Raw genomic sequence first — 16934 nt, 5'->3', positions numbered from 1 at the left:
AGGTAGCATTCTGAAATTTTGCTTCATATGTTTTGAGTGATGGCAATGGGTGTTCAGACAATGCAGACTGAATACAATTTACAGCCTAGCAACTATGAATTTGTAGCTAGTAATAGTAATAAATGTTTGAACTCTTGTTTTTGTTTTACTAAATTACAATTTCAGATTTTCAAAAACATTCTTTCAAATAAACTTGTTAATAAATGCACTCGCTACGTTGTGTTACCAGGTTATTTGTGAGCTTAACCTTTATTGAGAATGGCTTAATTACAAATAAAAATATATTTATGTATAAAATCCCTGCATGTAAAATCCCCTTCCTTTGCTATTGACATCCTGACAGAAACAAAGCAACAGAACATTTTCAGAGTGTTTTGTAATAGGACAAATCTTGTAATAGGAAACAAAGTTTCAGAAAATGCAGGTGTTCTGGATTCTTGTGCAGTGAGCTGCTTTTTCAGTTGAATTTGAGTCACATACTCAGTCTTTTCACTTGGCTTTTGCTTCTTCCTTGTGTTTCCATCTCTCACAGCCATCTTCCATTTGGCAGCTGTAAGAGATCCTGTTATAGTGGACCTCTCCTTTTGTCTGCACTAGCTGAGACAGCTTCATTTATCTTTCACTTCTGTTGAAGCATTTAAACCCTGGGTACTCAACACTTACCTGTCAATATTGTTACACCAGTGTGTGCACTGCAGAACACTAAGTCTGCCCTTAAGTTCATATTTTCTATACACCAGGATTCACTTTTGGTAATGGAAACTGTAAGATGCTGAATGCCAATTACAAGCCTTTGTAAGAATTGTTTTTATTCAACTAATCAAGCCTGCTCTAAGATAAATCCTGTGGCAGTTTAATGGTATTGAATGAATGACCTACCTGAAAATGCATGGGTAAAGGAGGTACTCTAACAGCCTGTAGCTTCCATACCTGTTAATTATTAACAGAGCTAATACACTCTCTCAATATCAAACATCATGATTTTGGCCCTGGACATAAAAATTCCCAGACCAGGAGTCTTCTGGTTATTTACTTTGGAGGAGTTGAAAGGCACTACCTGCAACAGGTTTTGTACCTTTCTTCTGGAAGGATTCTGCTGGTGGCACTGATGGACCAGTTCTACACAAATCACATCCTACCTCTTGCTCATCACTGCCAGAATATATTTAAACTTCACCAATGACAAGCAAAATTTGACACACAAAACTTCCTGTCATGCACTTTTGTTTGGATTTTTTTAAGGGTTACTGCATTTTAGATGTCTGTTACTATTTTTTGCCTTTGTACAAAGGAGCACTCTTGATTCTATTAAGTATTTAGTCAACACTGTACACTTTTCAATTAGTCAACAACGGATTAAAAATATGTTTATCCTGCTAAAAAAACTTTCTATGCTGAAAGTAGTTTCCTATTTATTATATCCACACAGTTTCAGAACTTGAACAGTTCTTTTCCTAAAACCATGCCAGAGATGTGGGATCTCTGCCTTAAGTGCAAATTTTCCTAGTTTTATGTCAGTGCTGATTTTCCTACTCACTTTCATATAGGCAGGACTGAAGACTGAGACTTATAAGAAATTAGGATGTATGAAGCTGAAATAAGTGGCTTTTTGTTACACTTCAGAGTGCTCCTCAGGTAACAGAGGAAAGGGCTATGAATGGGCTGCTACCAGTTTCACTTCATGTCTCAATATAGCAACAACTTAATCCACATACAGCTGCAGTATAAGAGCTAGAAGAATCTAAGTTCCTGCCTTCTTACTTGTAGAAGGTATGTTTGTATTTCCTCTTTCCTTAATTGATTTTAACTCTTCTGAGAATGTCACTGAACTAATACAAACAGCAAAATTTGGCTCAGATTATGATTTAGCATTTTAGATACAATGCAGTAGATGCTGTCAGATATTTACACTTTACACACAAAATATATACCATTAGTGTGGATGATAATTTTCTGCATTTGCTTAATAAGTTTAAATATTAAGAATGTTCATATTTAGAATGGATTCTGCAGAAACTGGCACATGTGGGTGGCATAACATTCAGAGCTCTTTGCAAAAAGCACTGAAGACTTCCAAGTACAAATAAAATCTTTCCACTTAAAGTTTTGGAGCAATATGGAGCTCTGAGCAGTCATCCAAGAGGATTTAGCCAAAAGAGATTGAGTTTGTAGTGCAAGGGAGTAATTCCAGTATTGCAGTTGCATAAATGCTAAATCTCTGTGACTCTGGTAGAGGTGAAGTTTCCTACATTGCAGACAATACTGATGAACCAGCAAGGCATTTTTTTGTTATTTAAAAATTATTTAAGTTCGTATTTTTTTCCTTTTACAATATTCTGCTGAACTTCAAATCCATAGGTTTTGTATGAAGACCAGCCCTTCATGCTTTGACAGAGAGAGAAACAGGTATTTTCTATTTTTTCCTTTGTTTACCTAAACCTATGCAAATATTACCAAGTGTTGAAATTCATAAATTTGGTGCTTTTTTCTTATGTATATAATTTGAAAACAAGCTGAAAGTGAACAGGCTCTAGGCCTGTATTTTAGAACTGCTGTCAAATGTGCAGTTTTGAAAATTAGGGGAAAAAAAAACCAAAGAGAGATATTGCAAAATCAAAAAAGAAAAAAAAGGTAAAGACAGCATTGCAATATAGTCCTGTCAATGTCTGTAAAGCCTCCCTTGTTGAAGGTCCCACTGCAGTCCAGGAGTGAGGCGTGTGCAGGGGAGTCCTGAGACGAGCAGCCAGCTGCCCTGCAGGCTGTGCAGGAAGGAGCAGGAGTGTCTGGTGGGTGTCAGCTGTCTGTGTAGATGAACAGAATATCTTCATCCGTGCCATAACTTGTCCTGGCTTCCTCAAAGTTACTGATGCTGGTGCAGCATGTTCCTGGAAGGAGGAACAAAATGTTAGAAAAAATTCAGAAGGATTTGCCAGTGAAAGGTTCTTATGTGGAATGTAACAGAATCCACAAACCAAACTAGTATAGACACCACACCCAGCAGCTTAGGTTACAGCTTTACTGAGGGAGATTTTTCACCTTAGAGAGCTCACTGAAGTAGTGCTGCAGATAGGTACCAAACTGGCCCTTCTGCTATATTCTGCACATAGGCATTTCAGCATCTCTCACTAACCCATCTGAAAGCCAGACAAGCCAATTGCTGGAATGCCCATCTGAATCCTTCTGCTAAATCACACCAAGAAATGCAGCACTGATCTAATTAACGTGGCAAAACCCCTTCTGACAAATTGGGTAGTGATGCTTAAAATGCCTGTGCACTCTGAGGGGAAGTCCAGCTGTGGCTCTGTGTCACTCATTAGTAGTGGACTGGCTGAATCCATCCAAAAGGGACAGGCTACTCACGGTCAGCATAGGCAGGGTTGTTGTAGTAAATACTCCCTGAGGCTTTGTTGTAGCCACACAACACAATGAAATGGCCCTGGTAGTCAGGGCTCCTGCAGAAGCACTTCTGTCCAATGGGAAGGAAGCAGCAGTATTTGACAGGACTTGAGCAAAGATCACACAGCAGCAGGACTGCATTCACAAGGACAATGGCTACGTGACCCTGGGACAGGTGGTTTTGGATGTCTTGAACAGTTACTGTGCTGCAAAGAAAAAAACAGACACACTTATTGAAAGAGGCTGGTGTAAACAAAGTGCCTGATGGTGGACAGTGCAGCTGGCACTTTATAGATACACTGCAGATACACTTCTTTATCAGAGGTACAGCTCTCTGCTGTTAAACCCTGCAGGCTTTGCTATGGACAAAGCCTGACAGAACCTGTAGCATTTACGACGTTTTCATTTCATTGCTGCTGCTGAAGTGCAGAGCAACAGCTCTGGATTCTGCAGTAACACAATCTGAGATGACACATCAGATGCCCCAGAGAAGAGAATTAAAGGAGCTGGCAACTCACTCAGTAACTTGAGGGACTTCTGTTGTAGGAAAATTTTAAGTGAAGTGTTCTCTCTTGCTGTTAGAAAAGCTTATCTCTGAAACACCAAATCTTTATCAACTGAGTGGTTAAATGTTGTGTAACCACTAACCAAATTAAGATGTACCCAGATTTGCCTGTGTCACACATGACTGTGATTCTCCTAGCTGAAGTTTTGAACTGCCTCATATTTTGGGCTGTATTTCTACAGAGAGAAAGTGTTCACCAAACATCCCCAATAACCTCATCTGTTAAGAGCTGTCACTCTCTGAGGCAGATGGTGTGTTCCATGTGCGTGAGAAACTCATCTCTTGGATCTGTTCCAGGTGTCTGTGCTGTGTGCACCACCTGACTGAACTCACGTGCTTTTTATTTATTCCTTCCCAGTGTCACTTCCCCACTCTGATGCCCCAGCCTCAGTACTGCACAGGTAGATATGGCCTGTCCCAGCCTTGATCAAGGCCAGTCTTAAGACTGCAAAAGCAAGAGGGACTGGGTGTCCCTTCTCTCCTGTCACAGCTTATTAATTAAAGTGAAGGTGAATCCATGCATGTTAGAAAGGACACTTGATTCTGATAAATAGAAGTTACACTCCAGCACTCAAATGTTATTGTGGCTGCCCCATATCCTCTCTTCTTTCCTTACCCCTAATCATTGGGGTGGATCCCCACTTTGACAGCAGGGATCCAAATCCAGCTTCCCTATAAAAAGGGGTGCAGCTCAAGTTGGATGCTTAGTCATTTCACAATAGAATTTCACTGCTGATTATGAAAATTCTGCAGTTTTTCCATTTCTTCTGGGTTTGTAGTTCTTTCATGAAGTTCCCTATTTCATGGTCTCCTTGGCAAAAGCTCCTGTGCTAACTTGTAATTTGCATGTTTTTCTGGGAACAGAAATCCATAATGATTGCATAGCTCTGGGAACAATGAGTTCTGTACCCACACAGCATTCTCCTAAATTCCAACAATGGCCAATTAGAGTGCTGTAGGCACTCCCTACTGCCTAAGTGTAATGGATAACCAAATTCAAAACATAGTCAGCTCCTATCAGCATTTTCTTATCACTTACTTTGCATCATGACTAATTTTTCTTCAAACTTCATTATTAGCTCTTGATGTGCAAGAGGTTTTTTTGAGACAGATATAGAAGAAAGACACTAATTGGTAAAAAAAGGCTTAGGGCTTGATTTCAGTCTCTTTCAGTGATTTAGCTTGGTGCCTCCAAGAAAAGCAGGGGCCCACAGAATCTCCAAAGAGAAAGAAAACAGCTTACCATTTCTCCACCAGCACCTTGCAGTCTTTGGCTTGTGCAAAGAGCTGATTCACTCGATTCTCTTCTGTGTCAAAGTGCTTCCTGTAAAATGACTGTGGAAATAACAGAAGTTCTGAACTGGAATGGTGTTTACCTTGGGTAATCCACCACTTAGGAGTCTGCTAGCAAGAGCCTGCATAAGTTGGAGCTCTGGCTATAGGATAAAAGATCTCTCCCTTAGTTTGCTGGAAACAAGACAAGGATTTCTGCTCTGAATTACGAATTAAATTGCTCCTGGTCAATTACTGTTGCAGTTTTTATCCAGTGGCTGTTCAGCTGCCTACATAAGAGAAGCCTGTCAGGTTTCCCAAGGGAAACTGGGCAGGAGCTTGCAATAAAGTCACCACTGCTACAGGCCCTCCTTGGCCCCTTGCTGGCAGTCCTGGAGAGGCCAAGCTCTCAGTGGATGGGAGGCTGAGTTCCCCTCTCACCTCTAGAGGTGGATCTTCCAGGTCAAGGCTGAAGCACGGTGGTGGGGAAAGTGTGGAAGCTAAACACTGCTGCTGCCCAGGCTGTACCTGTTCTGTAGATAAATACAGGGCTTCAGTCTCCAAGGCTGTCAAATAGGTTGGAACCTTTCATGAACACTACATGCAAACTTTTTAAAAATTCAAAAGATGGAATCAATATGGGATCATATTGCCTTTGGAACAGATCTGTGCCAGTTTTGGCAGTAGGTCAAATTTACCGTGGCTGACTGTCAGTAACACACCAGAGCTTTTACAGCATGGCACTTAAGGCTTTTAAAGCTGCCTGCTCACCCCCTGTAGATGAGAATACCAACCTGATTTTTGTAGCCCTTGTCCACTCCAAGTGTCTGGGTGCAAAATTTATGCTTAACTCCGAAGTGCCTCATTAGGTAGGCCAGGTCAATAGTCCAGATACTCTTTGTTAACTGGAGTTCCTGGATGGCTTTCTGAAACTCATCATTGTCCAAATGATTCAGGTACCTATAGTATCAAGAAAGGCAGGGGAAGGGAAGCACAGATCTTAGGAAAAGCAAAATGTATGCTGTAGTCCAAGCCTCTACATCACAGCACATAAAAACTGAAACAACAGGCTTGGCTAAGAAATAACCAAAAAAAAAAAAAAAAAACCAAACCAACCCACAAAGGAGACAGAAATTTAAGGAAGGGAATAGGGAATATTTAACTGGATTTATTGCTGACTTTTTAAAATTGGAAATGTGTGGTGCCTTGACTGTTTTAGAGTGCTAGAAGTGTACAGGTGCTGTACCAGAGTCAAGCTGGTATAGAACTCTGTCCTGAAGGGTTTACAGTGTAATGTACAAGTGTATTAGAGCCAACACAGAAAGAAGAGTTAAAGACTAAAACTTCCTTCACACAATAGATGGATTTTAAAAGGAGGAGCCGTAAAGGAATTCAGTAAATATTCAAAGGAAGCTTGTCTTAGGCACTGAAGACACAAAAGGAAGAAAGTGGGAAATGGAAGTCAGGAGGAAGCTTGGGACAGGTTGCAGAGGGGCAGGGCAAGGTAGCTACAGGGAGATCTGAAAGTAAGAAAACAAATGGAAGTAAATGATAAAAAATAAAAAGCAACTGGAATTGAGGATGCAAGGCAAACAAGGTCAGATCAGCAGGGTAAGAAGAGTAATCTTGGAAGCTGAGTTTTGGGCAGACTGGAGTGGCAAAGAGGTAAAGGGAATAGAGGTTACAGTAGTCAAGATGGGAAATTACCAGCACACGGACTAACGTCTTGGCAGAAGGGATGGAGAGAAATGAAAATCTTCTGCTTCATATCTACTAAGTGGACATCTAAATAGGTATTTCTCCTGCACCTAAGCTCATGTTCCTCTGTGGAAGGAAAGAGGAGTTCAGCAGGACAGCTACTAGTTCAAAAACCGGTAAAACCAAAAATAAACAAAAAACCCCCAGAGGGCAACACAATTTTGAAGGTGAAACTACTCCTGGAACACAAACACTCATCCCACAGGTTGGGGCTCAGCAGGACAGAGGTAGTACAGGTACAGCACACACTCATAAACTGGGATACACCTACCCATCACTTGAAAACACAGACAGGAATCAGATGAGTCACAGCTAACTATCATTTCTTAATTGCAACAACAAGAAAGAGGCAACACTTTCTATGAGCTTATGCATGCCAGCCTGCAAAGTTCATAGAGCTGCTTAGGTATTCTGCATCTGTGTAATCAGTCAATTATTCAAAAGGGTCCGAAGTTCACTTCAGTTTATGTTTTCCCTTGCTCCTGCTGGAGAGCTGGGCCAGGCCCAAGCAGCAGTCACTGCCCAAGGGTACCTCAAAACCTGCTGCTCTCCTAAGAATGAATTCATGGCTGCTCCAACACACCTCTTCTCCCTGGGGTTTGCTTCCTGCTACCCCTCCCCACGGAATGGGATTTCCCACTCTAAGAGAGCCACTTACTGAAGCACCATCCTGGAGCAGGCCAGCCCGCAGTCCCAGTGGTACAGCTGCTGAATCACTGGCACTTTCAGCTGGATGCAGTCAGCTGTGTGAGCAGGACACAAACAATGTCAATCCATACAGAAATGTTTTTCCATGCCACTAAAAGTCAGCCTGTTCTCAGCACTACAGCCATGGAAATTTAGGAACATGGTTTTGTCTGACTGGCAGGTGGATTTTTTTCTTTCTTAGGAGAACATACATTTAGTATTTCTGTACAGGTAAGCATTTGGTTTAATCTCATACTCCTTTATTGTTCCATACCTAGATCACTGGCTTTCCACCCCTTTTCCCTTGGAAGTTTCTTTTTTTTTTTTTTTTTTCTTTTTTTTTTTTTTTTGGTGGGGTGATGTAGCCACCACCCCCCAACTGAAGCTGTGTCTCTCCCTGGATAACAGCAGGTAAGACACAGGTATTCATCGTTTCTCCTGTGTCTGATTGTACTTCTGTGCCACAAGAGGAGTTCAACCAAACTGGGAGAAAACATAAGATCTCTGGGCAGGAACCTCTTAGAAGCCCCACAGATTTAAACCTTTTCTATAGATGTCTTTTTTCTCAGGGATGGTAATTTACAGAATTTAAACAAAACAAGTTAAAACTTGCAAGTGGCACCAGTTGTCCTTTTGTATTAATTCCATCAAAACCTCAATAGAGAGGGAAAATTAATAATCTCTGCCAAAAAGTCCCAAAATACAAGCTCCATCCTCTGCCTCAGTTTTGTGTTTTTACAGAGTTGGCAGAGTTGGTTTCAGTTTCACCACTAGCAGGACTTGAAGAGTTGTGCCTGTCATTGCCACTTCAGCATTGACAAAAATGAGTTAATCACAAAAAGTTTTTCTCAATAACCTTTGGTCTAGAAAAGGACTTTGAGAAATCTTGTTAACAATGTCCTCTACATTTTATGATGGGAATAAAAATGCATTTGACATCATGTGGACTTGTTTAGTTTTGGGCTAATACAATTTATAGAACTTTTTAGATAATGTTATATTTTTCCTAGCTACTTGTGCCTCTGTTTAATCATGACTTTAAAGAATGGCATACCAGTTGATATATTCAGTCTTTTAAATTCATCTGCCAAGTCCCACATTAACCAAGAGGTACGTGAAAGCTTGAGAGAGCAATAACAAGTTTTCTTGGCCGTCCAGCTTCCAGTCACCTGTTTCCCAACACACCGAGAGCCCTTCAGCGATGGCTGCCGGCTGTCCCGAGTCAAGAGTCCAGCCCGTCTCTGCCGTGCCTGTAAATCACCCTGCGAACCCCTCTGCGCTCGGCCAGCTCCCGGCCGCCCCGACCTCACCGACGGAGCCGGTAACTCCACATCGCTGCTGCGGGCCCAACCCGCAGCACGGCGGCTCGGCAGGACCGGGAGGCCGCCGGCAGCTCCGGCGGGGCCCGCGCTGCCCGCCCGCTCCCGCCGCCCGCCGGGCGCTCTCCCCGGCCCGTTCCGCGGGGCGGACTCCGCCTCCCCGCCGCCCCCTGCCCGCAGCGGCCCCGCCGGCCCGAGCCGGGCTGGGCGGGCCGCACTGACCTGGCGGCGGCTCGCCGGCCTCCCGGGGGCTCTTCATGGCGGTGGCGGCACCCGCCGCCCGTTCACTGCCAGCCCCGCCGAGCCGGCGGCGCGGCCCCGGGGCCCGGCGCTGGCTCCTCCCGGAGGCGGGGGCTGAGGGGGGCCGGGCCCCGGGGCGCTTGCCCCGCGCCGTGGCGGCGAGAAGAGCGGCGGGGTTTGCGGGCGGGCAGGGGCATGACACGGCGGGCGGGGGACGCGCAGCCCTGCCCCGGACCGGGGGCACCGCGGGGCTGCCGGGCTGGCCCCGGGCGGGAGCGGACGGGACGAGGCCGCGCCGCCCCCAGCGCTCGTTCCGGTTCCGGCGCGCGGAGCAGGGCGGGAGGCGGCGGAGGCCATTAGGGGAGAGCGGCGCGGGCGGTGAGTGCGGTGCGGGGTTCTCGGCTCCCTGCGGGGCACCCTCGCTCCATGGGCGCTCTGGGGAGGTACCCCGGTAGCGCCGCATCCCCTGAGGGGCCGGAGGGGGCCGGGTCGGAGCGGCGAGGTGCGGGAGGGCTGGGGCGGCCCCGGCTCCCTCAGGAAAGGGCCTGAGGCTGGGCGCTGCGCCCCGAGCGCGGCCCTGCTGCCCGCGGGGCTCGCAGGGGCCGGACCGCCAGGGGATCCACCTGGGGCTCTTCCCATGGAGGTGCGAGGGGTTTTGTGGTCCTTAAAAGTGAATTTCCCAGAAGAGACCTGGAAAAGACTGGCTGTTGATGTTTAAAGTCTACATGGGCACGTATCTAGAGAAGTGTTATTGATGTATAGTCAAAACACGTGTTGTGTTAAAAAAGTGAGAAAAATTGTGCTTTGCGCTAATGGGAAGGATGATGGATTGTGTAAGTGGAGCTTAATCTACATTTTGCTTTGTATTAAAGGCTTTTGTTTTCCTTGTGCCTCAGGTGTAGAGCCACAGCACTGCAGCCATGTCCATTGGAGTGCCCATCAAGGTCCTGCACGAGGCCGAGGGCCACATCGTGACCTGTGAGACCAACACAGGAGAAGTGTATCGAGGCAAACTTATTGAAGCTGAAGACAACATGAATTGTCAGGTATCTTTTGTTTCACAAGGATGGAGGGAAGGTTGGCTGATCTGGGCCTTGGAAGGCTGAAAACTTGATGAAGAGACTGTTGGTTTTGGTTCTGGGTTAAAAAAAAACTGTACTGCTGCTGTTTTTTACCGTGAGGAAGTGGATTCAACATTACAGAATGCTCCAAAGAGGCCAGAGCTTATTTCCAGTTTCAGAGTAGGATTGGGTATCCCTGTCAGTACGATCAGAGATTTTAAGAGTCTGTCCTGTGAACAGTGTTTTTCCAGAGTTCTTTGTTTTAAGCCGCTGAGTGTAAGAATAAAAACCCCTTGATTTAAGAAACTGCAGCTTATTTAATGCACATTACTGTGGTCATTCCAAGAAGGCCTAACTTTGACTTCAGGCAAGTGCTCATTGAAATCAGAATGTTTTCCTAATAGTTGGTACTAAAATAGCTTTATTAAAGTTATTTGTATGTAGGAAAACAAAAATAATAATGCTTATAAAGGTAATTTTTAAACTGGTGAGAAAGCAAAAGTTCTGGGTGTGTTTGAGTGGTCATGATGCCTTGTGTCACAGCTGAGGCCTTTCTGAGCACTGACTGATTTTTCCCTTCCAGATGTCCAACATAACAGTGACATACAGAGATGGCCGGGTGGCACAGCTCGAGCAGGTGTACATCAGGGGCAGCAAGATACGGTTTCTCATCTTACCAGATATGTTGAAGAATGCTCCTATGCTAAAGAGCATGAAGAATAAAAACCAGGGTTCTGGAGCTGGGCGAGGGAAAGCAGCTATTCTCAAAGCTCAAGGTATGTACAGTTTGTTCCTGGTCCCTCCCCCTGTTTTTCTGTAGATCTGGAAAGCTCATCTCTGTCACTGAGGAGATTAAGCAGTAAGAAGTGAAAAGATGACTGGTTCATACAGTGTTTTTCTGTATGTTTTATCTTACAGTGAGAGTCAAGACTCAGATTGTCCCAATTACCTGAATGTGTGTATTGATGCTATAGTAATTTAGAGGTAGTGAGTAGTCTTGTTGAACAATGCCTTTCTGTTAAACTTAAGAGTTCTGCTTTCCTGCATTTGTGGCCACCAGCTGTTTGAAATGCTTAGGGAAGGATTCAGGTGTTTTTGTTGAGCTGTTGTAGGAAAACAGCTTTAGTTACAAAGATGGTACTTATGCTAATGGCAAGCTGTAATTATTGCCTTTTCTGTAGTTCACTCTCCTTTGTGCCTTCCTCAGGGGATCAGTCTAGTTATTAGGTAGTTGGGTAACAGTCATGAGCCACAAAATCCCTGGGTAACTTCAGTGTGTAAGTGTGGGGAGTAACTTACTGAGTAGTGTTACAAAACCTTGCAAGGGCGTGGGGTTCCAAATCTCTTGTGTGACACAGATTTGTGTGTCAGAAGGAGCATGTGTGAGATGTATGAATATCTCCCTGAGGAGTCAGACTGTGGGACCCTTAGGTTCTGGTTCTTCTCATAGAACGCTTCCTGCTCTCACATCACTTTCTGAGCATTTCCAGGCTCCTGAGCAAGAGACCTTGAGTTTTGTTGATGTTTTGCTTGTCAGTTGTTGAGATAAATATGCAGATATGTCAAATTCATGTCATCCCTGATGTTTTCTTTCTTCAGTGGCTGCAAGAGGAAGAGGCCGTGGTATGGGCCGTGGCAACATCTTCCAGAAGCGAAGATAATTTTGGTCTTGGCCAAATTGCTTTTTTTTTATTAGGGGTGTTAACTTGACTATGTGTGCATTGGTATCAGTTTTGTTTAATAAATGTTTCTGACAAAAACTCGTCTGCTCTTACCTGACAGGACTATTCTTGGGCAAATACACTGTAGGTTGATTTCAAACTCAAGCCAGCTTTGGAAAATAGTGAACTTTATAATAATCTAGTTTTGACCACTTTTGTGTGATGCATTGGTTTTTGAAGGTCATTATGTTTCCTTTTTCTTGTTTAGTCCTGCTGTCATTTATTCTCTAAAGAATTAGAAGGCATTCTTAATGAAGAATTTTAAGTCATGCATTATAAAGTCTTATTAGCAGCTGCATTTATGGAAAATACAGCAAAACAGAGGCAGCTTCCTGAGAAGCAGAGCACTGTGTTCTTTAGCTTTATATGGACCTACAATAGAGGGCCATCTTCAGATCTCTATATTGAACTTGTATTCTTGCATTTCTTATCTTCCTCTTTGGATATGGGGAGAATTTTTCATTAGGAACCCACAACTTTGATAGCCTGAATCTATATTTGCAGTGAAAAAATCTATTCTCACTTTCTTAGCAGTTTTTCCCTGTGTCTGGGAAAAGATGACAGAACATAAAATAGGTGTTTTCCAGGATAAGTGTGAAATGCTTTGTAGATTTGAAAGGTAGTGCAGGTGTGTGAGGAAGTTTTATAACAGTTACCCATTAAACACAATCCAAATGCTGATGTTTTGAACAAAACTCACTATCAACTTCAGCTTTTGATTTTATTATCTACACACAGTTGTGTGTAGATCAGCTGATCTGCAGGAAGCAAAATGCAGTTGTAACTTCATGAAAGTGTAGCATGGGTGTTTTTACTGACTTAAATGGTTGAAGTGTTTCACTGTAACCCTTGTGTACCTAATCACATACTTGCATATGGTCAATTACCGGTCTGTACACACACAGAAGAGCTGCTCCTCTGCCTGGATGCTGTGAAGACTCCTTGTGTGCAGACAGGAAAGTTGAACTAATGTATTGACTTGTTGAATTGTGTGTAAATAAAGCTGTATTTGGTCTCCAGGGAAAGCCCTGCTGCATGTTCTTCTGGGTGGTAGTGATCCTAAAATATTTGCAATGGAAACCTCCTTAGAATGTGTGTAAGGGATACTTGAGCTTAACTCTGAAAGCATTGTAATGTCATCTTATGCCTCCCATGAGGAATGTGTCCAAAAGATGGCAGTCCTCAAACAAGGGACCATTTCCACTGCTGGTGACTGGCTCACCTCTTTTAAAGTTCCTGCTCTCCTTCTTGAGCAATGCCAAGCTGCTGTTCTCTCAGGAGCAGTGGATGTGGCATTCAGCAGCACTGAGGGTGGGGGACAACCACGAATTTTGGAAAGAAACACTAACCCTCCTCAGGAGGTTTGATGGAACAAACTGTATCTGCTTTAAGAAGATTGGAGTAACTTCTGTAGTGCATATCAGCTTTGAAGAAGATACTGGATTTTGCATAAACAAAGAGCTTTGCACTGTTGCTTCAGGTTGAGGCTGAGTCTAGGATGAACTCTTCAGAAAGATACTGTGAGTTTGGTGTTAAAAATGTTGGAGTTTTACCCACTGGTAGGAAAGTCTCAGCCAAGACAAACATCACTTAGCAATTTTTGACTGGAGTAACTGGAATGCTAGTTTGTTACAGGCTGCTTTCCAGAGCCTTCCTATGCTGTGTGTATTATTACAGTGTGATAAATCAAAATTTCCTTCTCACAGACAAGGTCTCACCCACTAGATGGCTCTGTTGGGAAGAGAATGAAGCTCAAGAACCCAGAACCCTCTGGAAAAGAAAAATGCAAGAAATTTTACTTCTGCTATAAAGTCCATAAACTCAAGGGCTATTATAAACTAGCATGAAAATACTCACCTTATTTTCTTTCTTCTTCAGTGTTCCCTGAGTGCTGGCTTCCTACATGGCTGGGTTATTCCAGCTGCTGATTAATGCTGTGTTTCCCTGATACTTGGCTAATTGGGCAAATGCACTTAGATAATGCAGATTCCTCAGTTCAGTAATTTAAGCAATCCATTTCCCTGGGAGGGCAGATACTAAGGAAAGATGCAGCTGTTTTTAACATCTGCACTTATTTGTCACATTTTTTTTAAATCACAAATTGCAGCATTTCTTTTCATTCTTTGCATCACACTGTGTGTGGGCTTATAAATCTCATGCTCTTCAGTGGGATCAGGGCTCTCTATAATTTCCTGCTTTTGACAGAGAGAGACAAGCACTGGCCTAAAGCCTTGTTCCAAACTTGCCCCTTTGATAACACCAGTGCAGGTGCCTTTGAAGTATTGGTGGGACAGGGAATCTGTACTGTAGGTGTCCAAAATGGTGTATGGAGAGTGCAGGTGGAAATTCAACTAATCTTCCAGGGTCAAAACCACACTTTTGCTCTTGTATGAAAACAAGGCATAACATCAGAGAAAAGTTCAAGAAAGTATCACTTGAAAAAAATTGCTTGGCATAGAGGATCTTTCCTCACTGAGCAGGTGCTTTCATCCCATACACGTGCAGCTCTTCTCTCCAGGTGTGTCTAACTTATATTTGATCCTAAAGTTGTACTTTTCTTTAGTTCATTTTTCAATGCTCTTCAGAAAATGTCTTCTAGAAGGGCAAAATGGAGTGGGAAATGTGAATTTCTGCTGCTGGTAGTCAGGATAACTTTCCAGTCCATATCTCTTTGCTACTTGAGCTTTACAGTGAGCTTTCCTGTAAAATAGATGTGATCTATTTCTTTTGCCAGTGAAATGTGAGCAAGAATGAAAGGCTGATGTCCCAGTGGACCAATGGTTTGGTAAGGTAGCAATGGATGGAATTCTGAGGTCTACAAGAATATGTCAGTGATTTAGCTGTTTATTTCTCAAGGGCAAGTGTCAAAAGGGGGGAAAGAGTTCTCCCAGGGATCTTTGTTGTTTCCATTCTGACAGGAGCAAAAATTTACATCTGGACTTGCACCAAACTGATTTCAGCCAGACCTGGTCTTCCTCCTCCAACATCAGGTAAAACTTTACAGGACCCTCCTGCCTTTAGAGGTTCTTTGGAAGGAAATACAGATCTACCACTTTAAAAGCATGGTCATGGAACAGCCTCAAAGAAGTGCTGGTGGGTGAGTGTGTGCAGATCACTTTGCAAGTGAGAGAAGGCTTCACCTGCTCACACCTGCAGACAGGAGAGCTGCTGGGGCCTGAAGTAGCCAAAGCACTGCCTGTCTGCAAGTATTTTCCAGGTCAAGCTGTGTTTTGACTGCTCCAGGTGTCCTGTTGTTCCCTAGACCTGTAATGAGAGCTCTTGATAGAGTCAAGAGTATTTTGGAGGTAGTGAATAAGAACATGCCAGCCTTCCCTGCTCATGGTAACTGTTCCTCACAGACCAGGGTGTGGGATTATTTCACTCCTGGAGGCTGACATTAATGTGCAGTATGAGTAGTAGGTTTGGGGTGGGTTTATGCCACTTTATTCAGACGTTTAATGAGAAAAGTATTTGGGGTTTGTGTGTGAGTTGCTTGTTCCTAGTAGACAGGCTATTATTCCTGGCACAGGAGCAGTCATTGCATAAGCAAGTATTGTGCAGCCTTCTGCTGCTCAGCAGAGACTATCAGAGTCTATGAAAAGTGGACATTTTCCAGCATCGTTAATTCAAGGGAGAATGCTGAAGCCCTGGCAAAGAAACAGATTGTATCCAGAAGATCTGTAGTTATGCTGGGAGAAAGGAAAAGAATTGCAGAAAAACACTATCATTGTTCTTTTGTTGGGTGTACTTCTTGCAGTGAGCATTTAATTTGTTCTTCATTTTCCCTTGCCTGGGGGCTTAAAATCTGTCGTGTGGTTGGGGGTTTGCCCTAATTCCAGCTCACTGGAGAGATGCTGGTACGTCTAATCCAGAGCAAGCTACTGCTTGTGAGGCAAAACTTCTTACATTTTGTCCCTTGGTGCCTAAAATTTTAATAGGGAGTGGAGCCCACAGCCCCAGAGAGGTTTTGGAGCACTGCAGCTGGTGGCCCTCAGCAGACATGCAGTGAAGCTGATATGTGACAATGCACAGACCCACCTGGTGGCATTTTAGGATGTTTATTGATATCTTTACACTCCCCTGAAATCTTGAGTAAACTGTAGGATGAATTGGGTTTTTTTCCCTGACACCATACCCAGCTGAGACACAGAACTGGCACGTGGAGATTTTCACTTTTCTCTAACAAAGAGGTGTTGCTGTTTGTTGCTTCATGATCAAATGAGCTCCTTTCTGTCTCATGTCTCTGAAACAGCTCCACAACAAGCCTGTTTTTGCAAAGCTCAGCCAAAAGTCAGTGTTGTTCCCCTTGAAGAATACTGTATCAAAGGGCACATCAGATGCATCCTCAGAACCAGGCAGCAGTGTGTCATTTGCCTGCAGTCTTGTTCACCTCATGCTTTTTGAGGGCAGCTTGGATGTAGCAGCAGAAGTGCTGTGGTCTGGGGAAAGGAGTGGCTGCACTTAGAGCAAATGTTGCTTCTTCCTTTTCTCTTGGTACTTGTTAGCATTGGCTTTGTTTTGTCTTTTCACTGCAACCTTTCTTTTTTTCTTTTCCAGTTAATGATCCAAATTTGACTTGGAGAAAGTGGATGAAGCTCTAGGGAACTCATTAGAGGCTTTTCATGTCAGAAAAGCCTCATTTCCCTCCAAATACATGAAGCCTAATCCTAAACCTAGGCAGAGATTTATACCATGGGATGTGCTGAAGCTTCTGGCTGGAGGCTCTTGAGAGGGTCCATGTAGGAGATCTCACTTTATCTCCATGGCCTCATTTGAGCCTGGCTTTTACTGGCCCTGCAGCCCCTGGCTGAGCTGCATACCTTGGGAAGGAGCTCTGGGGGTGCATCCTGCTGTCCTGCTTGTGAGAGCCAAGTGTTCACCCAGCTCCAGAGCACCTGGCCTGCTGCTAGCAGGA

General features: G+C 43.9%; 2 protein-coding genes across 2 annotated transcripts; one reads left to right on the top strand and one right to left on the bottom strand.

The window, feature by feature from the left end:
- Nucleotides 1-232: 232 nt before the first annotated feature.
- GUCD1 (guanylyl cyclase domain containing 1) lies at nt 233-9543 on the bottom strand. Its single transcript, XM_084217398.1, has 6 exons — nt 9220-9543; nt 7650-7734; nt 6028-6193; nt 5205-5296; nt 3361-3602; nt 233-2885 (listed from the first exon to the last, which is right to left on the bottom strand). The coding sequence occupies exons 1-6, from the start codon at nt 9254-9256 to the stop codon at nt 2794-2796; spliced, it is 714 nt and encodes a 237-aa protein (XP_084073524.1). The 5' UTR covers nt 9257-9543; the 3' UTR covers nt 233-2793.
- On the top strand, nt 9521-12061 carry SNRPD3 (small nuclear ribonucleoprotein D3 polypeptide). Its single transcript, XM_084217399.1, has 4 exons — nt 9521-9615; nt 10134-10283; nt 10882-11074; nt 11898-12061. The coding sequence occupies exons 2-4, from the start codon at nt 10158-10160 to the stop codon at nt 11957-11959; spliced, it is 381 nt and encodes a 126-aa protein (XP_084073525.1). The 5' UTR covers nt 9521-9615; nt 10134-10157; the 3' UTR covers nt 11960-12061.
- The last annotated feature ends 4873 nt before the right edge of the window (nt 12062-16934 follow it).

The sequence above is a fragment of the Fringilla coelebs genome (genome assembly GCF_963513975.1).
Source record: "Fringilla coelebs genome assembly, chromosome: 17".
NCBI lineage: Eukaryota > Metazoa > Chordata > Aves > Passeriformes > Fringillidae > Fringilla > Fringilla coelebs.
The sequence above is the reverse complement of the archived record's forward strand: the minus strand, read 5'-3'. Positions and strand labels throughout refer to the sequence as shown.